Source organism: Condylura cristata, unplaced genomic scaffold (genome assembly GCF_000260355.1).
Source record: "Condylura cristata isolate star-nosed mole 26May11 unplaced genomic scaffold, ConCri1.0 scaffold00004, whole genome shotgun sequence".
Taxonomy (NCBI): Eukaryota; Metazoa; Chordata; class Mammalia; order Eulipotyphla; family Talpidae; genus Condylura; species Condylura cristata.
Window position 1 is genome coordinate 14,964,045 of NW_004567105.1, and position 26,142 is coordinate 14,990,186.

General features: G+C 40.3%; 1 protein-coding gene across 1 annotated transcript; it reads left to right on the forward strand.

Moving 5' to 3' along the window:
* The first annotated feature begins 3,847 nt into the window (after positions 1 to 3,847).
* On the forward strand, positions 3,848 to 25,897 carry CCDC38 (coiled-coil domain containing 38). The gene is made up of 15 exons (XM_012735137.1): positions 3,848 to 3,932; positions 4,348 to 4,448; positions 5,735 to 5,900; positions 7,154 to 7,218; positions 7,873 to 8,036; positions 8,161 to 8,241; positions 8,704 to 8,868; positions 10,520 to 10,599; positions 12,151 to 12,208; positions 12,782 to 12,851; positions 14,105 to 14,256; positions 16,009 to 16,144; positions 21,004 to 21,209; positions 23,134 to 23,227; positions 25,659 to 25,897. Exons 1-15 carry the CDS (start codon positions 3,848 to 3,850, stop codon positions 25,770 to 25,772), a joined length of 1,737 nt encoding a protein of 578 aa, XP_012590591.1. The 3' UTR covers positions 25,773 to 25,897.
* The last annotated feature ends 245 nt before the right edge of the window (positions 25,898 to 26,142 follow it).

Sequence of the window (26,142 nt, forward strand, 5' to 3'; positions counted from 1 at the left end):
CTCCGGGGCAGGCAGCAGGCGGGAATCGAACTCATACGGAAGTGGCTTCAAATTCTCAGTGCTGTGCTTTAACCCGCTGCGCCACCAGGGAGGGCCTGTCTTAAAATTTTTTAAATGAACTAAAAAAAAAACTCTGAAGTTGAACTTTAAAAAAAAAAAAACAACTCTGAGCTTGTGGAAAATCCAGAGAAGAGGCACTTTACTTTCAAAAGGGAGGTACTTTGTAGTAAGTAGTACAAGTAATGTAAAAGCAGACGGAGGCCTGCAAAGCCACAAATATATAAGTAGCTAATTCAGCGTCATCTAAAGTTATTTAAAAGCTAAGAACAGAAAGCAAAAACTCCTGCAGATGGATACAAAAGCGAGGATATGCTTTAGCTTTATAATATGGCCATAAAAGAAGAGATGTCAAGAAGAAAAAAAGAAAGAATAACATTGGGGGAAAATAGATAATGTCAGCAGAAGCTATTATGGGTGAGGAGTAGGGGCGGAATCCAGGGTCACTCAGAGCTCAGATACACTATACACAGCTTTAAAAAGAAAGTATAACATGTAAAGAAATAATACTTAGAAGTAGAAGTAGAGGAAAATAGAACACAAGGTCATTAATTCATAAAGAAGTATTGATATTTTCTATCTGCTAAAGATTTGAATGTTACATTTTGTAATTCTAGGTATATTTGCAAATTTACATGATTATGAATATAAAGGGTGAGATGAAATTATAGGGAAATAAAAGCCATTGGGGTTCAATAAACTTCTCTTAATCCCACTTCTGTTAATTTATGAGCTAAGAACTGTTATGACCTTGACACATTTGTTTAATTTCCCTAAATCTCAGTTTTTCATCCTTAGTATGGGCACAGCATTGCCCATTTTTTTCAATGCTATGGATTTGTCTGAGTTTTAAATAAGATGAAAGTGCTATCACTTAGCCCAGTATCTAGCTCGAATAAATAGTAAGTCTTAGAATTACTAGTACTGTTAGTTTATTTTAATCTACTATTCCTCTGGCCAGTTAAGTTAAAAGTTAGATTTCAGACAATAGTACTAGGTTTCCTCCTTCATAGAATTTATCATGTACTTAGGACTTACAAATTCCTGGTAAAACTAAGAGAAATTTATATCTGTGAGTGAAACTAGTTCATGGGATTATACAACACTGCCTGACAAGCCCATGCAAACAAAAACGTTTGCGGAAACAAGAAGTGTGAGAATTGTCTTCTGTCCTCCTTGGTCATTACTAAATTATTGAGTGGCAAGGATACCACATTTTTACTTACTGGTAATCAACATCTCTATAGTACATCTTAACTTACAAAGTATTTCCCATCACCTGATTCACACTGGCTGACTTCTTTCCCCCAACTCTTCCTTCCTCTTGACCTCCTGTTATTTTGTCAGTTTGCAAACAGAGCAGTCAAAATGTCAACACAGAGTCCACATAAAATAGCTAGCTTGACGCCAGCAGGGCCTGAAAGGTCAGGCTGACGGTAATTTCCTCATCATTGTGCTCCGCTCTGACCTAATCAAACACCAGGTCATGGAGCAGGACAAGGACCTCTGGGCTTCTGCTTTAGGCAAACAAAAAATTGCTAGCTCTGGTCTCTACTCACCAACCAAGGACACAGTTCACAGCCCTTTCTCCTAGTATTTGTCCAAGTGGGAGGGAAGGAGGTGGGAGAAATATTACAAGGTGTGGGTCTGAGAAAATCTGTCTTCATTTGCAAATGAACAACTTTTTCTCTTACTGGGAATCACTTTCTTTGAGTTGTAGAAAGGGTGACAGAAACCCTCAAGCACAAACCACTTCAAATAATATGTGGTGTACATTGTTCATTTCATTTAGTGTTGGTCTTGGACTTTAGGATTAGATATTATAAAACCCTGTTCTCCACTTCCCTGGAGCTTAGAATATGAAGGAGGTGCATTAATTTGGTCCCCCAAATTTGCACTGATATTGCTGGTTGATTCCTTCCAGATCACCAGGTTTTAAGAACATTAACTCAGGGTCTTTTACAAAGCTAGTTGTCAGTTATCCTTCCTGTTCTTTTCAATTGTTGGTACCATTCACAAGACAGAGTGGACTAAAAAGAGGCTAGTTCTGGATATTGACTTTGAAGAAAATAGAAGCAATTATCTTCCTATTAGCCTACCTTGCACAGGAACTTTGCATACATTATTTGTGTTTGAAAATTTCAACATGCCTATAACAGAAATCTTGGTATCTATAGTTGATAGAAGAACTTAACTTGTCTAAATTTAATTGGATAGACCCAAGAGAAATTGAAAAGATTCAAAGGCAGTGTTCTTTGGCTGCTCCCCAAAAGCCAGGGACTTTCCACTTTCCAGTGTAATAATAATGTATCCACAGACCTGACTCTTTATATAATACAGTGACCACGATAGAAAATAATCTTGTATATTGAACTTGGCCATGTTTGAATTTGGAATGCTTACAGATTTTTAAAAAATCTATTTTCTTATTTTCTTTTCTTTGGACAGAGTCAGGAGACAAGATGCCATCACAATTTTTGTCACCTTCTGAAGGTAAAGAAGAAATCAATGAGTTGTTGCTTGTGCCTAGTCCTGTTATGAATACCACCCAACAGCTGTAGGCAGGGCCTCTCTAGATAAAGTTTGTTAAGAAGTTTCTCTTTAAACTTAACAGACACTTATCTTCTCTTGAAGAAACAAAGTCTGAACATAAGCACTGCAGGTCAATTTGGAGGCTCATACTAGGGGCCCAGGCTTCTTTGCTTATTACAGGTTTGTATTCTTGATCCAAAGTGGCTGCTTCTGCACCAACAATCACACCCATATTCCTGCTGGCAAGAAAGAGAAAAGCAGAGGGAAGGAGCATACCTCTTTTAGGGCACATCCTACACATTGCATTCACCTCTTCCCCTGATGTTTATGGCTCAATTAAGTCAGCCATCTTGGGGTGGAACAAGAACAAGTCTTCTGCTCAGGGTCATATTTTTCTGGGGGTGCTTTAGGGGGAATTATGAATGTGTCTTCCTTCCCCTTTTTCCCATCTTTCCCTTTCTCAGCTCCAAGCTCCCAGTATGCTTGGTTTTAGCTATTGGTGTTTAAAGCCAAGATGCCCCACCTACCACCAAACATAAGAAAGAAAAGGCTTTTTATCATTAACAATTTTATGAATAAAAGCAAAAAGTCCATTCAAAAATCAGAAATTCAATTGTCTTATCTCTTCACCTGCATCCCCCCACCCCACTTTCTTCCCTCTACCTCTCAACTCTCACTTCACTCCCCTAGCTCCTCCCTCCCTGTCTCTCTTTAGACTTCCTTTTTATTAAGTGGACCGGTTCACTTTTGCAAGTACTTGTTATTAAAGCTGTATACTGGACGGTTTTTAGCATATTCACAAATTTATGCAACTATCACCACGGTCAAATTAAAATTTATTTTCAGCACCTCAAAAATAAATCCTGTGCTCCTTAGCCACCATCCACACTCCTCATATCCCATCCCTCCAAGCAACTATTCCTCTATGTTCTGTATTCATGGATTTACTTATTTTGGACATTTTATGAAATGTGAAATTGTGCAACATGTGGGTGGGTGGGTGGGTGGGTGGGTGAGTGTCCGGCTCTTTCACCTGATAATAAAGTACAAACTTTATTATTATGTACTTTATTATGGCTCACAAATATTGTATGGATGCATTTGGTTTATGCATCAATCAGTTAACAGATACTTGGGTCGTTTCTGTCTTTATACTGTTAGAAATAACAGTACTATAGATGTTCATGTACTAGCTTTGGTGTGGAGATATTTTTCATTTCTTTTGGGTAAATTTCTAGGAGTGGAATTGCTGGCTCCCATGACATCACTTTTGATCAACTTTTTGAGGGACTGCAGGCTGTTTGTGAAAGTGGTTGCACCATCCTGCATCTCTGCCAGCAACTGTATGAGGATCAATTTCTCCACATCCCCCCAACACTTGTTATTACCTTTAGCTTTTCTTTTTAAGACTCACTAGTCTGCTATTTCAGCAGCTGTCTAATGCTACTGAAATGGGGGTGTAAAGCTAATGGAGGGTATCTTTATAATGTGGAAAGAAGCAACACCTTAATACCTCAAACCATGATCCCATTGTCCTGTTCCAGACCCCCTTATCTCCCTGCATAGCACACACAGGTTCTTCTCTTGGAAGCTCTGAGCACTGTGCTCAGAGCCAGGGCAGTGATCATGGCCCTGAAAACCTGGTCCTATGTACCCGCCTCCAGATGGGGGAGACCCTTGCATCCTTCTTGCTTGGCTTCAGTTGGCAGGAGCTTTGCTGTCTGAAAAGGGTTGTTGTTTTCCTTTTCTTTTTAGCAGGTAAAATAAAAGATGACTCAGTCAAGAAGGATGTGCCTTACAAGGTCTTTTTCAAAGATCTCTTTCTTTTCAAAGAAAATGAAATGGAAGCAAAGAAAAAGGTATGGTTATTAAATCACACTCCCAATGAATGTAAGGATCCTATGCTCTTATCCACCACTTTTATGAACTTTGCTGGCTTAAGACATGAGGTCAAGTGACAGTGTGTGCATTGCCTCTGAGCTGGGGCGCAGCATCTAGCCCGTGGAGGGCCCCAGTGATCACCAGTTATGACCACAAACCCCTAATCACACAGACTGGTACACCACTAGCTCTGGTTGGCTATAGTCCACTATGACTGGGGGCACACCCTACTTCATCAGTTCTAAACCCCTCTAGTCACATGTACACATTTCTGGAAGTGGGGTCCAGCTTACATAGGAAGGAGGTGATGCAGTATCGGTGTCTGTAAAGTAATCATGTACCTTCCAATCAGTGGCATCGTGGAGTTCATGAACTACACTAATAGAGGCCTATAAAGGGGATGTTTCAAAAAGGGTGCCCGTCTTTGTTGGCAATTAGGGAGAAGAGAAGGGAGTGGCAGCGAGGTGGTGGTGTGGACATAGTTTGCTCTGAGGGGTAACAGCTCCTGATCGGTTAAGAGTAAATAAAGTCTTCCCAGGCAGATACATCTAAGAGAATGGTGTGTGTGTTGGGGAAAAGGGCGGGGAAAGAAAGGACTGAAAGTGATGGGGAAGCATCGTTTTAGCTGTGAACTTCACGGCCCAGGTGGTAGGACCCCAGGTCATTGGGTTCGATCCCATGGGGTTTGTTTTTCTCATTCTTCGAGGTGAAGGTTGACTACAAGACTTGTAGAAAAAAAAATCATAACTAGAATGAGAAAGATATCTGAAATGCTCAGCAACTGATTCTTCTGTAAGCCATTGGTTTGAGCATAGGGTCTATGGTTTTATTGAAAATATCCAAAATTGTTTGAGAAAAGATTCACGAAGTCAGAAGTCTCGTTTTTTGATGTCTCCTGGGGAGGTCTGTTTCCTTTCAAGTTTTTAATTCCACTGAACCAACTCTTTCCAGTCAGTGGAATTTCCAAGTTATCTGCTCTTTGGGTAAAACAAGATTGTGGGGGAAAGCCAAAGAGACATTTTTCAGACTCTGTTGGTGATGGACATGGATGATAAAAGTTGACGGGTTTTATATTCATATAAATCAGCTTTGTATGATAAAGAAATGAAAACTAAGACAAACTTCTTCCAAGGTAAGAACTTGAGGTTGCTTGTTTAGTGAATTATTATTTGCTGCAAAGGATGTTAATATATGGTCATGATATTAAGAAAACATCACTATCTTGGCATCTTAGACGTTCTCTTAAACTTTTCCATCTGGCCAGGAAAAGTTTATAAATCGTAGCATGAAAGTCTACCAAAAGTCCACTTTTTCGTCCCGAATGAAGAGTCGTTCCCACCTGAGCCAACTGTCATTCTACGCTGACAAAGGTGGAGCTTCATTTGACAAATTTGGGCTAGATCCCACTCTGATTCTCAGGTTAACAGAAGGTAAGCTGGGCCTCCCTGGTGGCATCATCATTATGGCCATTATTATTGACCTTGGAGAATTAAGGAGTAACTCATTCTAACAGTACTTCTAAAATAATACTAGCTAACAATTAATGACCCACTTAGGCTAATTTTTGCTGTGATGATAAGCCAGTTCTAAATTTCAGTGATTTACAACAGATTTATCTTATTCACTATTCAACTTTGGTGCTTTTCAGTTGAATCCTGCAATGAAGAAATAGCCCCTCCCCCCAAGAATGCTTTTAGAGTTATAGCAGAAAGACAAGTGGGTAGTGGTTCTTAAAACTGCTTGGAAGCAATAAAGATCGGAGAAAATCAGAGCAACAGTCAAGTCTAATATCAATGAGGGGGGACAACTTTTCCCAGAGAAGGACAGCAGATATTTGGAAACTATAGTATCATCTCCCCAAGTCGGTATCTTCACTATACAGATGAGGAAACTCAGGTTTAGAGAGGCTATGGAACTAGCTAGTGAGAGGTGGAGGTCAGTTACAGCTCTGGGCAACCATGGGCTTCCCAAGGCAACATAGAATTGCTGGTCATCTGAAAGAGGCTATTTCATTTCTAATTCCATGTACATTTTTATTCAGAAATTTTATTCTGTACACATTCTGTTGGTATTCACTGTTTACAAGGTGAATATTATTGATACGCAGCATATGTATGATTTTTCCAGAAAGAAGAAATCTTAAAGGGCAACTTTGGTTTGTTCTATTGTGATCAAAGCTAGTTGTAATCTTTTTCTTTTCTGCCATAAGTTTCATTTGTGATTCCCAAACACATTCAGCCTAAGGTCTTCAGTTTCATCTCTAGGAGGACAAAACACTAAGATGTAAAATAGTTCAGTCTCATTTACCTTGATCTTCGGAGTCCTATGCCTCTTGTGCTGTGTGTGAGCTGTGTGATCTTGGACGTATCCCTTGACCTCTCTGAGTGGTGTGACCACATCTGCTGAATAGGACTAGCAATAAGTCTCTTACTGGGGTCACTATTAGGATTAAATAAAAGATGACATTAAAGTATCACATAAAGTTCTGGAGTCTGATGAATACACACAAAAAATGGCTGCTGCTATTGTTATTAGTTTTTGAGCAGTTATGAAAAAAAGTCAGATATAGTGTTTTTAAAAATTCAGACACATATGCAGTAATTTAACTACATGATTTTTACTTTATATAGCATTTTTGAGGGAAAATGAACTAAACTTAATTCTGTTTCAATTTTTTTTAAAGGTTCAGATTCAAAAAGGACTGTGCATGAATTTATTAATGATCAAAGAGACAGATTTCTGCTTGAGGTAGTCAAAATAGTTTTCTTTCTCCCATTAGTCAAATAGAAGACCTCTTGCATAGTATTACTAAATATTTACCTCTACCTCTTATTTTTCCATGGCATGCCTAAATCTCTTGCCTGAACTGATTGGTTTATTCATTTCAGAATATTTCTTGAGTGCTTATTATGTGCCAAGCAGTGAACACATCCAAGCCCTTTCCCTCAGAGAGCTTACATTCTAGTATCTCAGACAGGGTTCTGTAGTATTTCCCTTAAATGCTTCAGGAAACTAGAGCATGGTTGGTCCCAGATTCTCCCTTGTTCCCAAAGGTTCCTTTACAAAAACTGCTTTTGTTTTTATAAACTTGCAATAAAGGATAAGAAATTGAAATTCATGAGCATTGCCACACACAATGAAATACTTATGTTCAAGAGGTGTACTCTAAAAATGACATCCATTACTGAGAAAGTCTTAAGTAATCAGAGATATATACCATAATTGTTCACTGGGAGACTCAAAAAAACTCACAGGCCTGAGATTTGGGGGTCTGTGACTTCTAAAACAAACAATTCCCAGCCCTGTAAGTCATGCCCCCTCGCCCCCTTTAATGAAACTTCTAGAAGGTGCTGGGAATGTGGACTAACTCTCCTGCTGCACTTCTGTTTCCAATACTCCTAGTATTCTCTGTCAACCAAAAGAAATAAAATTATGAAGTTTGAAAAACTCATAGCATTGAAGGAAAGGCAACTCATGAAAGCAGAAAAAAAGCTCCAGGAAGACGCCATGGCTTTTGAAGAGTTCCTTCGAGAAAATGATCAGAGATCTGCAGATGCTCTTAAAATGTTTGGTTTTGTTTTGTTTTGTATTACATTTTGAGGAAATCACTTCCTCCCTCCTTCTTTCTTCTTTTAAGTATTTCAGGACAGAATACATTAGACAAATGAACAAATCTCTGTTACTTTTCAGTGCAGCACAGGAAACGATAAACAAGCTGCAAATCACAACAGAGCTGAAGAAGGCGAGCATGGAGGTGCAGGCGGTGAAGAGGTAAGGCTGGGAGAACAGTTGTCTAAAATGCATCAAAGGTGTTGGATAATAGTTTCTTTTTTTTTTTAAAGATTTATTTATTTATGCATACAGAACTGGGGTACAGGCCAGCAAGCTGGCCAGGAGAGGTCCGCCGCACCATGTGGTCACTTCTCGGGGTGGGGTGGAGGGGGTGGGGGATCGAACTCATGCTGAAGTGGCTTTAGCTTCTTAGTGCAGTGCTTTAACCTGCTGAGCCATCAGGGAGGGCCTGCATGATAGTTTCTTAGAAACCAATATGCATTTCAAACAGCCTGTAGACTTCTGTATTTTCAGGAGCCTGAAGTTAAAGGCAATTGAGATAGAGAATTCCCTTGCCTCCCGCCTTCTCTAATGTAATTTAAGTCTATGCTGTTCATAGATTAGTGAAGCAGCATCTTTCACTCAGATAGAGCTAATCACACCTTTTTCTCTCTTGAATAGTGAAATAACAAAGACAGAATTCCTTCTTAGAGAATACATGAAATATGGATTTTTCCTGTTGAAATTGTCTCCAAAACACTGGCAACTCCAGCAAGCACTGAAAAGGGTACAGGCATCCAAAAACAAAGAAAATGTGGGTGCCATCCTTCCCAAAAAATCAAGTGAGTTACATATGCTTAATTTCAATTAAGTAAATACCCTTGACATTTAGATAGTCTACTTCAATGTTTACTTATTAAGTAGTCATATTTTCTTTTTTACACAGAACTGTCTCTGACATGTCAATTTGGAAACCAGGTTAATTTCAGATATAAAGCAGTAACAGTACTGGAGAAATAGATATATATTATTTGTATATGATGAGCTGGTATACCTGGGAAACCCTTCTTAAAAACTCCAAAATGATTTGGTATTATTAAAGGGTTTTAGAGAGTAAATAGGTACAAAGTCTATCATAGTTTATTAACTTAATGTGTTAACCTAAATAAATTATATTAATGAGAAAATAAATTAAGTCCAACGAAGCAATAATAACTTTAAATGTCTGACCTGAAAATTTGACAAACAGAAATGTGTTTTCTTTTGAGGTAGGAGGCTTGCTGCCAATATTCCTTAAACGGAATTTTTATGAAATTACAATAAAAAAATTACCAAAAATTGTCAGGGAACCCAATGTTGGTTTGGGAAAAACTCTGTACAATGGTTTTGATGTTCACTAGAAATACAAGCAAATACTTCTGAAATGAAGAGGTCGTAGGTGCGTGTTATAATCATGTAAGACATTTTATAATATCACAGAGTCTCAGAAATTGAAACAGTGGGGTACTGGCATTACAACGTTAGCTAATGAACCAGAACTAGAGGTAGTAAGCGACCAAAGTTGGGGCACAAATGGAAAGAGAAGACTTCCACTTCCATCAATACTGGGGTAACAAGGACCAGACTTGCCCTCTTGTCTGGAAACTGTGGAGCAGGTTTCCAGATAATAGGTATCAAGCTGTGAAGTCCCCCCTTAGTGAGGGGAGCAAATAGAGGAGCCCCAAGCTGGCAGAGGGGAAGTTTCCAGAACAGAGCATCATGAAGGGAGCAGCATTGGGAGTAGAGTGAGTGCGCCAGTCTCCATAACCTGGAAAGAAAGGCCTGGGGTCCAGGGAGACTGTGGCTACTGGGGCTCCAGAACAGCACACAGAGAGAATAGTGACAACATGCAGAGTCTTCGGCTGAGAGCTGACCCCGAGACTCAGGGATAATGACATTTACACATACAAGCTGGCTAACTCCAAGTCAGAGGAAATGTTTTTCGGGTGAATTGGTGGTTACCCGTTCACCACCTGCCATTCCTGATGACCCAACCCTGTTCCCTTGTGTCTCACTGTGCTGGGCAGGATGAAATTCTATCTGTGGGGAAAGTATCGGGCAATGATAACACTTGGTTAATCTCAGTACCTGGGGTTTGACAAGAGAGAACAAATGGAAAGGAAAACAGAAATATTTGTCTCTCACAGTTAAGATTCAGTCCCCCAGACGAGTCACCTAACTTGAGGGTACTCAGAAGAGTGTCTTGCTCCAGAGAAGCCATGCAGGGCTTGTGAGGGGGTGGAAGGCATATGACAGACAGGTGTGGGACAGGGAACCCACAGTAGGTTCTTCCTCATCCTGCCCCCTCCAGCCAGCTGTGTGGCAAGCTGTGGCCCGTATGTCCCCAGTCACATAGGGCAGCTCTGGAGATTGCCACAGGAACTACCTGGTAGTAAGACAATGTTCTCAGGAGTGTCTTTCCACCTCCCACCCCTCATTTTTCATTTCTAGAAATAAGTGCAAAGATAAAGAGCCAAGAGGAAACCACAAAGGCAGAACAAGGAGAAGACTTGACAGCGGGAAAAGGCACCCACGGAGGTAACACAAGGCTGTGGGGCTTCACTCACGAAAGTGAGATCAGAGCAGGTGAGAGTTCAGGACCTGGGCACTGAGCAGGGCATGGAGGATGATACCCATGTTACCTTAATCCTGGAGAGCGAAGAGTATTGTTCCTCTCTTTCTCTCTCTGGCGTTGGAGCAGCAGGTGAGACAGGAGACAGGAGAGGTTTGCTGTGCCATGTGGGTCAGCTCCCTGGCCGGGGACTGAACTCATGCTGTAGTGGCTGCTGATAGCTTCATAGTGCTGTGACTTAACCCCTGAGCCACCACAGAGAGCCCCGGTCAGATGTATTTAATGGTGAGGATAAAGCTCATCAGTGCAATTTGCTTGCCCAGGAGAGATCCCACTATGGGCCTTAAGCATCAGCCTATTGGCTGAGAAAGTAAATTCTTTCCAATTGCGAAGTCAAATTATTTAATACACATTCCTAAGCCTCTAAGAGGCTCTGGGGCAGGATGTGGGGCTGTGCATGTTCTCTTAGAAATCTTTAACAGAGAAGTTACTTGGTTTAATAACATCCCTTAATAAGGCTTTGTAGTAATACGTGTTTGGGTTATCAGCTTAAACACTAAGATGGCAATTGGCGAAAGGGATGGACATCATCTGGCCCTTCATCCATTTTATTTTTATTTCCTGCATTCATCACTGATCACCAATGTGCAACCTATCAGACACTTTTCAAAACAATGATATACAAGATGTAGCTCTGCACGCCTGAACACAGCGGGACCAGGGAAGCATAGTGATGATGGTTGGGGCTCTGAAGGCAAAAGCCAAAAAAAAAAAAAAAAAATCAAAAAGATCTGTACCTGAGGGCATCGAGAAGCGTCTCTCAGATGAGACCACAGATGAACTGGACGTGGGCACTTGGGTGGAGACAGGTGGGGTTTCCAGACAGATCACAGCAGGCCAGAGGGGCTGGTGGTCACGAAAGAATCAGCATGAGGACATATGCCATGGGGAGCCATGGGTCAGTGGGGGAGAAATCCAAGTCCCATTTTGCCCACTTCTTAGTTTCAGACACTCGTGTGGGAGGAACATGATGTAGGTGTGAGGGGAAGTGGTGTGTGGGAGAGAAGGCGAAATGTGCTCCTGAGATGGAATGACTGACGTGGATCGAGATTAGGTATTGAGACAGACGTGTGCGTTTTTATGTTTTCCTCTGGTAAACATACTTTTCTCTGATGAGATAGATGATTAGGTCAAAAGTGAATTGTGACTGATATTTCACAAGTGGTGTCCTTGGTTTGTGACTTGTGATAGCTGACAGCCATCTCCCCTCCAACCATCATGCTTTGATTTTATTCCTACGGTTGGAATCCAGTTGGGTAGGCGAAAAGGGCTCTGTTTTCTATTATCACCGGTAATTACTGCTAACTGGTGTTCTTGTTTTCCCTGGTGTTCTTGTTTTCGTCCAGGCAGAGAAGGGACGATCTTACACCAGGCACAGAGTCGTTTCTAATGACCTGATCTTTCTTTCCATCTCCACCTTCATGATGCCATGGACTTCACCTGGATGCTTTAAACAGAGAAACAACAGAAGAGTATAAGAAACCTCGCCTCCGAGTATAAGAAATCCATCTCCAAGTACAGTACAAGCTTGATTCGTATTCTTGACAATCTGAATGGTAGTTAGCAATCCAGCCACTGAAGGGGATGCTGAGGGTGGTTGTTGCCATTTCTGCGAACAGGCCACACCTGTGTGCACACCCAGCTGCCTCAGGTCACCCTGAATTCTTTAATGGCTGCCTCAGCTGCCGTTGCACCACAGCCTGCCAGCTCCCTGCATCTTTGCCATAGGAGCCACTGTCCAGTTGTTTATTAAGTTCTCTGGTGGCCCCTGTGTTTGCAGTTTCACTCCCTCTCCCAGAATTGTGCTTCTTTTTAACAGTTACTTTACATTATAGCTGCCCGTCAAATGATCAGAAATACCACGTGATATGGCCCCTTCCTGTAGTCTCGTGTGTGTCACCTGATCAGGGAATAATTCTGATTTTCTTTTGTATGGAATCCATTGTTTTCTGCAACCAGCTTCTCCCTGAAAAGCAGAACAGGCTATAGAAAAGCACTGTAGTACAGTTAGGTTCCAGACAACACAGAGGAAAGGAACGTATGGACAGAAAATGGCACCGAAGTCAGAGTTCTCCCTTTCCTTTGCAGCCATGCTGAAAGCATCAGTTCCGAAGACAGTTTGGAGTTCTTTCTAGATGATGACACAGACTATGAACTGGTAACCAGATTAAATTTCTTGATTTAAATGTTGTCCTTGGTGAAAACAATATCAATGATCATTTCTTCTTTTGAGATTACTATTTCCTAGTGCAAATATTCCACCACTTTCCAGGAGGAAATACGATGCTGATATTGCCCCCTGATTACACAGATAGTTCATCTTCCTAGCAGCTATTTTTTGAAAACTGAATGCCCATCAGAAAGTAGTGCTTTAGGAGCCCGCTAGCACCTAAAATCTTGTACACAAGCCCCTGTCCAAGTGCTGGTCATTCCCCTAGGCTCCAGATCGATTGGGTAGCCTGTCAGGTAAGTCTTTGATTAGAGAACCCGTTATTGCTCCATGACAGATGCAGACCTAACCCTGCTCTAAATACAGTTAGGTTCCAGCAACTCCCAAGGGAAAACAAGAACACCCTCCGTTGTTAATATAACACACCTCACCCAAGTGCCCATTCTTTTTTATTGTGGTAAGGAACAAAACACAAAATTGACCCTCCTGGCCATTTTTAAGCAACAGCAGAGTAGTGTTAACGACATGTATGCTGTGTGGGACAGAGCTCTAGAACTTTTTCATGTTGCAAAACTGAGACTCTTCCCATTAAACGTATCCCCTAATCTCCGCTCTGACCCCCAGCCCCTGGCAACCACGGCTTCACGTCCTAAGGTCTGATTGCCTTGGGTTCCTTCATACGTGTGGAATCACAGGGTCAGTGTCTTTTTGTAACCATCTATTTCAGTTTGCCTAAAGTCATCCAGGTCCATCTATCTATGTTGTCCCAGCTGACAGAACTCCCATGCTTTTGAAAACTGAACTCTATCCTATTAGGTTGGTTCATCCCATCTTCTCATACATTTACCAACCACTGGACATGTATAGCTCTTGGCTATAGTAACCAGGATGAACCTGAGTGTGCAGGTAGCCATACCATCTTTTTAAATTTTAAATGCAGTTAAAATAGGGTGTAGTTGTCCACAAAGTTTTGGAAGCTAATAAAATGTGGGGAGAAAATGACCTTCACTGGGCTTCCTGTTTTCCTTCTTTTGCTTCTGCCTTGTCTTTCCTTAGACCCCAGAAGACCAGCTCCCACAGAGAAATGCCCTGCCCATCTCCCCCTCACACCCACCATGCCCTCCGTCTCCACAGACCCACAATTTCCTCACTGTATTTTTCTGAACGCATTGCATATGCATAGAAAGCCTAATGTTGTGTCACTGTGTGATATGTTCTGTTCCTTGTTATTGCTTGAGTAGGAACCAGAGCTTTATTTTAAAGAACCAGAAGAGTTACTTCAAGTCCTCAATGAGCTGGAAGAGCAGAATCTTACTTTGGTACAGTATTCCCAAGATGTAGATGAGAACCTTGAAGATGTAAATAAAAGGGAAAAACTTATACAGGAAAAAGTGTAAGTCATTAAAAATGAGGAGATTTATTCTATGAATTGATTTCTAAGTAGACACTGACTCCGCCTCCTCATAGGTGACCTTCCTCGGGATTTTTTTTTTTTTAAGATTTATTTATTTATGCATACAGAACTTGGGTACAGGCCAGAGGCACAGGCGTGATGAGAGGATTCACCAGAGACACAGTGGGGAGCAGAACAGGATGACTGATGAAGTATATTGCTGAGGGGAGCAGCAGGCGGGTCAGGAGAGGTCTGCCGCACCATGTGGGTCACCTATGGGGCAGGGATCGAGCTCATGCTGAAGTGGCTTTATCTTAGTGCTGCACCATCACTAGGGAGGGCCCATTCCCTAATAAATTTACAGGGCAAGATATTGAAGCTATATTGGTATAAAATAGACTGGGTTTAATTTTTGCCCCTATTTCCCATCACTTGTCAACATAATATTCCTACAAGCAATAAATATAGTTTAAAAGCTGAAAAAGGGGGCCCTCCCTGGTGGTGCAGCAGGTTAAAGCACAGCACTAAAGAAGCTAAAGCCACTTCTGCATGAATTTGATCCCCACCCCGGAGGTGACCACATGTGGCAGACCTCTCCTGACCTGCCCGCTGCTCCCCTCAGCAGTGTACTTCGTCGATCTGCCTGTTCTGCTTCCCACTCTATCTCTGGTGAATCCTTTCACCGCCCCTGCACCTCTGGCCTGTACCCCAGTTCTAAATGCACAAATACATAAATCTTAAAAAAAAAAAAGCTGGAAAGGAATTAAGATGTCTTAGTTTTTGTTCAATGCAGTTTTCACCCACTGGGCTAATCACATCTTGTTTTGGATGATAAGCTAATACATACATTTTTCCCCCTTGGCTGTAACTCTCAGCACAAAAGCTTATTTTTAACTAAACATCATTTTATAATGCATACATCAATATAATCAGGGTTATTATCAAAGGGATCTCTGTCAAGGGGAGGATTTGATGAAGCCATTTCATCAAAATTTCTTCCCACTCTAAAATTTTGTTTTCCAATTTCTTAAAATAACTTTGAGTTGCAGAGATTAGATTTTTATAGCTACCTTGATAAAAATGCACACAACCCTTTTGGGGCAGTTTTTTGGGGCCAGAGATGGCAATCATTTTAAACAATAGCTCAAACTATAATGAGCTTTGGGACAAATGAACTCATTTTCAGAAGTTAAATATCATGGTCTCACAGCTACCCACCTTGACTCCAAGCTACCTTCAGTCCAAGTATCCTCCCTCCCAAGCCTCAGACTATATGCTGCCCCACCTCTGACAGTATGATGCTGGGAACAGGTGGGTCTGACTGGGCAGGAAAAGGGCATCTACATCAGAAGATACCTATCAGGATCCTTAGGTGAGGGAGTCAGGAGTCTCTCTTTTTCCTGGGATCTCCAGCTATTCTGATTATCAGTCAGTCAGGCTCCAGAACACTAGTTTGGTCACAACTCAGGTTCCTGAGACCTCAGCTCTGCTGTTCTACATTGGGAGGATTCATGGGGAGCCATGGAAGTAGGAGACGGGAACCAAACACTGCTAGGTGAAAGTTAGAAACAGCATTTCTTTTTCTCCTTTTACTCTGGAGTTCATGTCCTCTGGCAAAGTCTTAAACCACGAACTTGTTTATGGCTTACTGAATGTATAGGCTGGTGAGGCTTGATCTGCCAAGAGTGGGGAAGTGTCTGATGGTTGGTTTCACTAAGCCACAAATGACAAGGTCTCCTCCTTTTGCAACAGAAATAGCAACATAGATTTTCTTCTGGAGCACAAGAGAGTGCTTAAGGCTAACTGTGTGAGAGAAGAGGAAAAAGCTGCAGAACTGGAATTAAGGTCCAGACTATTTAGTTTTGGAGAATTTAACTCAGATGCTCAGGTAATCATGCTTTGTGGTAATTGTCCTCTGGTTCATGATAATTTGCATTCCTTGTGCACTAAGTTTTGCAGTGGTGGGGGTTGAGGGGGGCGTTGGGGGGAGGATTACAGCAAACCAGAGAGAGGCAAAAGCCTAGGCTGGAATTACCTTGTCAGGATGGACAGTCAGCTGACACAGCAAATAGAGAGCATACACCCTGGCACTGGAGTTCTCTTGAAATGCTGCTCTAATTATCACATCTACTGAGATTTTCCCCTCTTAAAAACACATTTCTTTAGTCAGAGCATATAGATGTGAAGCTCACTGCCTGTGATCGCTTTAGCCAACACCTTTGCCCCACAAGGGGCTTGTTGTAGGTGCGGGCTGCTTGGGCCTCAAAGATGCATTCTGGGAGCACACATGTGTGTCTCTACATGTTTCTCTTCCAGTTGGAGGCAAACGCTTCAAGGAAGAAACTGTGTTACCCCAGTGAGTTAAGGGTAGTGTCCCCATAAAGTAGGTATTCAATAAATGTTTGTTGAATGAATGATTAGGTTAGCTTCTAGACCCACAACAAGCTCCAGCTAACATTGGTTTCCTTGTTAAAAAAAAAAAAACAAAACTCAAATGAAATAAAAATTCTAATATGTGAGGCTACCGTCACACTTATGTTTATGAATTTGATTTTCAAATGGAGGTAGAGTTGAGAGAAGCTGATTAGAATATGATTGTCCTGCCCAACTCAAGGTGGACAGTTAGAAAAACAAAACCATCCATGGCTCCTTCACTCATTCTCTCTCTCTCTCTCTCACACACACACACACATACACACACACACACACACATTCTTAGGTGGTGTTAGCACCATGAGTTTGGAGGTGCTAGGATCATGTGTGAGGAGCAAGAAACAAAGTCATCTTTCAGTTCTGTGATGCTGAGTTTTTTTACACCATTTTTTAAAACTGTGGTGAAACATACAAATTTACCATTTAACCATTTCAGGCATATATTCAGTTACATTAAGTGTATCTACAACTTAGTGTGATAGCATCCCTATTTCTAGAAATTTTTATCATTCCAAATAGAAGCTCTATACCCACTAAGTAATTCCCCATTCTTCCGTCTTCCTTGCCTCTGAAAACCTCTATTGTAGCTTTCTGTGTCTATGTGTTGTGGCTGCCTCATATGAGTGGAATTATTCAAGAGATGTCCTTTTGTGTCTTGCATTTAGCATAATTTAACAATGTTTTCCAGACTGTAGCCTGTATCAGATTTCGTTCCTTTTTATGGCTGAGTCATATTTCATTGTATTTATATTCCACATTGTGTTCCTCTCCTCTGTTGATGACACTTGGGTTGCTTCCACTCCACAATTCTGTTTTCAGTAAGACTCAAGTTGATGGACACCAAATATTTCAAATAAATATCCATGCTTATTTTCCCAAGTTCCTTTCATCCATGTTTAGGATGACTATGAAAAAGGGATACTTTCAATACTCCTAAAATTTGAGGCAAACAGACCCATAAACAGAGAAGGTGGAGTTGACCTGAAAATTACTTTTGAAAAGACTCTGATGTCTGGGTTACAAGTGTAATTTTGGCATCTATGTGTTGCACATCTGTGTTGTGGCCAATAATTCTTAGCCTCTTCTAGAGATGTTAAATGCTGGGGTTGAGAAGCGGGGAGCAGAGCAGGAAAACTGGCAGGGAGGAAGTATTCTACAGCTTCCTCCTCCCATTCTTTCAGATCTAAAAATGTGCACACCATAATTCTTATAAGTACACATAGTTGCTCTTAATTTTGATATTCATAAGTTACCAGTTACTTGGCAGCTATAATCACTGCTTAACGAAGATTTTATTCTTTCAGAACTTCCACACTGCTCACTATACTTAATCCCCTAAAAACATTTTTCTTGATTCAATGTATTAAAATGAAAATTTAAGTTGAAGCACAACATAATATTGAAAGTGCATGAATTATAAGTACATCCCTCAAAGAAATTTCCTCAGGGTTAGCAAGTCCACACATCACTCAGGTGAGGTGCTTCATTTTATCGGCAACCCCCACAACCCTTTCTCAAGCCTCTTCCTGTAGCTGCAGTTCCGGCAGCTGACATCTTACCCTGTCTTCTCTCAACTCCCAGTTGGCGCTCATACTTTTGAACTTTATGGAATCAGACAATATGTGTGGCTTGCTCTCAAAACTTTTTCTTCTCAAAACATCTTTCTCTCAAAATATTTTGTGAGATGACCCATGTTTTTTGCAAAGCAGTTAACTGTTCCTTTTTAATGAAAGCTATTCCATTGTTCGATATGCAGAACATAATCACTGTTCTTCCACACAGGGAGTTGATCAGGTTGAACTGGCAGAGTTGTTTACAGTCAGCACACAGTAGAATGTGGATGGGTTAGAATTAGTCTTCTAGTTGGAAAGCAATTGAAATGACATCTAAACCGTATTCCCTCCCCTGTTCAGTTTTGGCAGTTGTTCCTCTAGTCAGATCCTTTCCCACTGAGAAGGCAACCAAAGCCCTTGTATTCAGTCTTCCACAACACTGACAAAAAGCCTGAGTTCCTCCCATCCTCTGTGGTCTCCGGCCAGCTCTCGGCGGCACGCTGGACTGGCCCGCCACCTGGTGGCAGCTCTGGGGACTGCACAGACACAGCTTTCACAGTGGCAGTTTAAGCCTTGGGCTGTTTGTGCCTGGGCTCTGCTAGGCCAGGTCTTCCATCTTTTTCTCATACGTGAGTATTTTCCTCAGCCTTATTGCCAGTCCTATTTTTTATGCTCTAATACTCTGTTGTCTTAAAAAAAAAAAAGAAACCTTCTTTGTCTTTTCTTCTCCTGTTTGGAGGAACTTGAATAAACAAAAGGAGAGGGCATCCTGAAATAACGGAAAGTCTACGGTTCATGTGTCTCTGAAAATCTCCCTAGTGTTCAGAAGGCTCTTTCAGAAATTTCCACCAATCACATAGTAAAGTGGCTTTTTCTTAGAAAAATTGTTCAATAAATTTTTAAGTGTCTCGAATTGTAGCAATATTCTTTTTTCATAATTCAATGTACATTTCAGCCCATGAATGGATGCCTTTTTTACTTCTCTTATTATTATTACTGTGTTCCTAAAGTTTTCTAAATGGAGTATGCTATTAATACAAAGAAAAAAACACAGTGTTATCTGGAGAGGGGGCAGAAACGTTTTATGGCAAACAAAACTTTTGCTTTTCTCTTTTTAATTTTCCTTTTTACATGATTGTATACTTAAAGTTTTCTAAAAGGAACATGGCTTTGCTATGCAGTAGTCCCTCTTTACTGTGGGGGATACTCCGAGACCCCAGTATTGCAGACAATTGAATACAATATACACTGTTTCTTTCCTAGGAGTACATACTTATGATAAAGTTTAATTTATAAATTAGGCATAATGAGAGATTATCAACACTAGCAAAAAGAACAGTAACAATTACACTGTGATAAATTTTCAAAATGTGATACTGTAATCACTTTGGGATGCGATGGGGCAGTGTCTGCATAATGAGATGAAGTGAGGTGAATCACACAGCATTGTGACTACACATCAGACATGATCCTCTGATTTGGGAATTTTCCACCTACCCTGTTCAGACCACAGATGGTCACAGGTAACTGAAACTGGGGAGAGTGAAGCCCTGAATAAAGGGGAACTAGTGTCAATATTAGGGGATGGGCAAGGCAGTAAACGGCACCATCAGAAAGTAGGTTAGTCTAGGAGGTGGGAGACAAACAAGCTGTTGGACATAAACAGGTCTCGGCTTGTGATGAAGGTTGGTGGCTCTGTAAGGAGTGTGTGGTTCCAGGAGAGGGCGCCCAGGGCTCCTGGAACCACATCTCTGGAGTGTTCTTTGTCCTTAGTTTTATGGTGATTCTATCTTCTTGAGCAGAAGCGGGCATTTGGGCAGAATGCTACCTGGAAAGAGATTAAGTTTGCCCAGAAGTTTATTGAGATCCTCTCATGTGAGAAAACATGGCATATGTTGGCGACAAATGCGAATTTTCTTGTGCTCCCGATACACATTGTCAGCAAGTTCCAGCATTTCCACCAGCAGATAAAACGGCGCAGTAGCCAGGTACAGGGCCCAGCAAGGTTTGGCCTAAACCTCTGCTTAGACTAGAATACTGTGATGTCTTCCTACTGGAGAGTAAACATTAAATTCCTAAAAAAGTTTTAGTAGGCCAGAGAGCGACAGAAGCTGTTTGCTTGTAACTTTTTCTGGTTTTTTTTGTTTGTTTTTTGTTTTTGCTCTGAGAGAATGCATTCAGTCATTTATTCAGCAAACATTTACTAAGCGTACAGACAGGTGCAAGGTGCACTTTTAGATATATGTGTAAACATAAGACATATCTCCAGCCTCCCAGGTAGTTACCATTTTTAGGGAGAAATGAGGTATATCTGCAAATAACTATTAAACCGGATGATTATGGTTTTAGCAATTAGAACAGTAAGTGTAAAAAGGGGGACCTTACATGTTTGGCTGCAAGGAAATGCACTGGAGTGGCAAAAACAGATTTAAAATGTGTATGTTGCCTCTACCAGAATGTCCAGGGAATAAATGTACAAAACCACTCAAACCAAATTCTATTTTATTATCGCTACTTTTTATACCTAGACTAACATACTTTTAAATCATCAAAGGTATTACTCTAGCAATGATACGACTATCAATTACAATATAAATATCACTGCATTTTCACTGTCCTGTTGTATTAAAGCTTTCCTAAAAAAAAAAAAAAAAGGAAATAGTAGCATAGGAGGTTTTTCATTATAATAAAGTGGATTTTACATCTATTGAATGAATGATGAGATGTTATGTTTTCTGTTCTCCTTTTTCTCTCAACTTAGGAAAAACTGATAGACTCTCTTAGCAGAAAAATTAATCAAGTATACAGAATCTGCATTGGAGATGCTGAGGTTGGCAGCCTCAACCCAGTTCAAAAGCTGGTTAAAGTAGAGTCTCGCCTGGCGGAATTGAGTGATCTCATTGAATCTATCCCCAAAGAAAATGTGGAGGCGATTGAGAGAATAAAGCACAAAGAACGGCGGCAAAAGTACAGTCACTTGTCTTATGATAAAAGTGTAGTGAGTGGCTTACTGAGGCTAGTAGTTATTTTAGGCTGATTCCACATACACAGAACAAGCCTTTATAATATGGCAAGGACTACCACAGCGGAATGACACCAGCCTTCAGTTACTAGTGTGGGAGATACTCATGAAATAAATGTGAAGGAAAGGAACGAGGTGAACAGCAAGCTCACCAGGGACATCTGACCCGATTTGGGATGGGTTGGAGTGCCTTAGGCTCAGAGAAGGGCATCTCTGGGGTAGAGATACTGGCTATATACAAATGTTTTAAGTGTTATCATATGCACTTGAGGGGACAGACCTGGAACTAGAACCCTTCATTGGAAAACCTACTCAACCCACAAAGGAACTGTTTGAAAGTTGAAGCCACACACTGCGGGTTTGCCTCTGTGCAAATCTCCCAACACTTGCAGCCTTAGCATTTACACATGCACCCATTTGTTCTTCAAAACAATGTCATGAGGATCATCATTCCTGAACTTCCCCTTCCCTCTATCCCTACGTGCCTGGGGTCTCTCAGGAGAGTGCACTGAGTTACAGATTTCCACACCAAGTTAAGTAAGGGTGTTATGTAGCTGCTACCTTTGAGGCAACGATTATAAATATATGCTTCCTGGTGTGATGTAGAAAATGCTTCTCGGTGAGAAAATGTCCATGTTACAGGCAAATGAGCATTTTGGGCGGCAAACTGGTACTATGACTACAAGCATGGATCTGAGAACCAAACACATGTTCAGTCCAGGTTTCCCGATCTATAATCTTTGTGACCACACACCACATAATCTTTCTCAGTTTACCTGTAAAATAGTAGTAGTAATGCAATTTTAATGCTAATTATCTCATAATGTTGTAAAGATCAAATTAAATCTATATCAAAGCACTCAAGTATGTTTAGCACATAGTTTAACTTTAGATATTTTTTACTTGCTTAGTACTTATTGGTGAATGGGGGCTACAGTTTTAGGCAATTAAAAGTGCAAAATATATTCAGGTGCTCTTGATGAAATTTTACTAAATGTAAAGCAAATTTAAAAAAATTCTGCATGAAACACTCCTTTCATAAAGTGATCAATGACTGATCACATTAACGGCACTTGGCATTTTTTTTATAGTAGGAAATATATTCTACAACTTATTTTCAGTAGTGATACAAGAGTCTAACTTCATTTATTATTCTTATCAAAGGGAATTTCTGGTGATTTTGCTCATGGTTTGGAGGCACCTAGAACAAAACATACTGTAACTTGCATAAAAAAGGCTACACATTATAGGTTCATAAAATAGTTATTACTAAGTTGTCTATTCTATACTAGTCTACTCCATAGACAGTTTGTATAGGTTATTTCATGTAATTATAGTCCCACAACCCTAGCAAGAACCAAACAAATAGCATATCTTGGCTTTAATTTGAAGATCCATTCAAAAAATAGTAACTGGAAAATAAACCACTTTTGTGGCAATTCACTGAGTGTGTAATTCATATGCACTTGTGATTTGTATTCTTTCCTGCAATATATTATACTTCAATATAGAGAACTTGGGGGTTGGGGAAGGAGGGCCAATTGGAAGTTGAAATTCAAGTAGCTGTTGGACAAACTGTAAAATGCTGAAGTATAAGTGGAGAGTTAGGAAGTTTTTGCTTACACTAACATCCAGGTAGATTTTACTTCTTCTAAAATGGTGACAAGAAATTCCTTCCCATTTCAACACCAACAGGATTTGTTGAGATTTTGTCTGACATTAAAAAGCTATGGTAAGGGCAAAGATGAAGTATTGTTTTCATTTAATTTTAAATGGGATCTTAAAATATTTAGAAAGTTCATTAGCAAATACTGTCAGTCTTTTTTACTTTGTGATTTATAGGTAAAAGGATGTTTTTCCCCTCTGTAGGTTACGTGAAGAGAAACTGAAAGAAAAACAAAGACACCAGGAAGAAAGGTTAAAAGTTGCTCTCCAAAGAGCAGTTGCACAACCAAAGAAAAAGGTTTGTGTTTTGTTATTAATCAGTTTAGCTACATGCATGTGCATGCTTCCACTACGAAACAAAGTACCTTACCTAACTTACCCAACTTTAGTAAATACTTTCCTGCTCCCAGCTGCACTTGGTCTCTATCTGGTTCTTTGTTACTTTCAGAATAATTCAACTTTCTAGGTTCACAACACTGCTACAACACTAGACCCACTTTTTATTAAAACTTTTTTCTTTAGCTCCAAATGCACAAAGTGAGATTTTTTCCCCGTAATTTTTTAGTAGAGAATACAAGTATATAGCTCAAAGGTTAAGACACAAGAGTATTCAGTGGAGACAACCAGTTAACAGTTCACATGTATAAGTTTGAACCTGTAACCCCTGGAATAGGCGCAAAGATGTAAACTCACTTTACCTAAATATAATTTGAAAGGGAAAAAAATTACCTATATTCTTTTGAAAAAACACATGTTTAGGTGTACATATACACACGTTTACTTTATATACATATCTGTACACATGCACATATACTTTGTATATGAAAATGTATTTACATATATTTACTGTAAATATATGTAATATGTCAATACAGTAAATATGTATATATTTACAGTATATATCTATCTACAAATAGTAGCTAGGAATCTTGCTTACATTCTACATCAACTAAAGACAGTAAAACAAGAGAATAAATATTTAACCAGCAGGATTTTTCAATCCCCAACTGTGAGAATAAAGAGATGTTAAACTGGCTTTCACAGTCACTTCTAATGCAGCAGCAGAGCCGGGACCAATAACCAGAAGTTTTACACTGCAGATTCCTGCCCAACAGTTGGGTTGGGCAGTCGCTGAGGACACCTGGCCCCTGATGCTCCTCTGGGTGAGGAGGGTCTTTGTTTCTATCTGCCACTCTGTCCTCTGGCTTAGGGTCTGAAATGAATTCCAGACACTCTGATGGTTACCTGCAAAGCCAATGTGGACACTGGTTCTTACATAATAGCTAATCCATTGTGAGTGCTTATTATGCACATCACAAACAGGCTACTGCGGTTAAGTACTTAAAAAGCTCTAAAGAAGTATGGTAACTGCTGTTAGAAAATGATTATCCTAAAATATTTTATCTGAATAAGACGCTCATCTTTAAAGAGGTCTGTACTTACCAAGTTCCAACTTCTATGAAGCGCTAATATGTCCTTTCCTTCCAAGGAATCAGTCACCATCTTTTCATGTGCACATGAAATTGTTCACTAAACCCACCAAAACTGAAATCCTTTTTTAGTCCTCTCTAGACTATGAATGAGTTTTATGATCCCCGGTACTTGGCACATAGTGGATACTCAATGACAGTTGAATTAACAGACCCTAAAACTGGATGAAAACTAAAAAAAGAAACTGACCTGCTACGAGTCCTTACCTACTTAGGGTTTGTCGTTTCTGGTTATTTTCGCAGGCTGTGTGAATACCAAAGGTTATACCTAAGGAGCTGAAAAAAAAAATTCTGGTATTAGAAAAGGAACTGAGGATTCCTTTTGTTGCTGTCACTTCTCACTGATAGAGACACATTTTTGAGAAATGCGTTGTTAGTTTCTGTTTGTCATCCTGTGGAAGATAGATGTGTGAGGCATACAACACTCTTAACTTTGCAGTGGCTATGATGCCACTTGGCAAAAGGAACTTGGGGACCACTGCCGTATACACAGCCAGCTACTGACCAAAACTTGGTCAGGCGGGGACGTGTCAACATGGGGAAGTTACTGTGGTTACTCAGTTCAACCTTTTACGGTGCCTGGGGCAGTCTCACACAGGGTTAGTGCCCCTTTGAAAAAACAAATTTATGTCTAATAGGGTATTCTTCAATCATTTAATTTACAAAATTCAGATATAAAAACAATAAATCAGGGGAAACTTAAAAAAAATAAGAAAAATGTATGTAATACTTGATATACTTGAGTATATGAATGGATAAGGGTTTCTCTAAGTCTCTCTTGGTGGGAACACCTCCAAGTGCCAAGGGTAGCGTTTAAGGGATTAGTATGTGATTTTTCTCAAGTTTTCGTGTAACAGAATCTTTAAATGCCAATAAGTGTTCAATAGAGCCCTAAACCATAGGGAAAACCACTTATGGCAATGAGAAATGAAATGTTGGTCTGAAACAAAAATGGTGCTTTTCAAGGCTGACCACACCCGAAGCCTATGATGAGGGCTTTACCTACATCTCACTTCCCAGTAACTCAGCCGTCCTGTCTCCTGCAAAGACAATGCTCCATTTGTTACTTCACTTTGCCTAGCACGTTTGCTATCCACTAGGTTTCAAGCCCTTTGCGTAACTGTGATTGACTTTTAAACCGTACTATTTTTTGGCAAATTAAGGTAATCAGTGGTTTACTTACTTACTTACATCAGTAGAAAAATTCTTATGCTAAGAAATACTTTTCTTTTATTTCAGGTGGGAAGACGACTTATCTATCGCTCACAACCTCCATCTGCTAACAAACATGAGCTTCTTTTAGTCAAGGATACAAAAACAAAATCGCTAGAGGATGAATATTTTTTCACTTGAGTAGATGCAGTATGGCATTTATTACCAAATGGCTTGGGCATATTTTGTAGATTTTGATTTTTCATAATAGCAGTATCTTGCCCCACACGCTGCCTGACCAATGTGCAGATGACAGGCCCTTATTCTAAAGGCCACAGGACTGGGAATGAGGGGATTTTCTTTTGTTGAAGCTTTTTATTATCTACACTCTTAAGTGCTATTCTACATAGCTAACCATTTAAATCTATAACTTGACTTGTCCCAGTTGGGGACACACATCCAAAGTGACTTAATGGTGGGTGACCATTAAAGCACAGTAAGGGCATTCTCCACCACCTTGTTTTCTCAGCCAGTCCTTGGGAAAGTTATACATTGTACCAGTGTGGAGTAC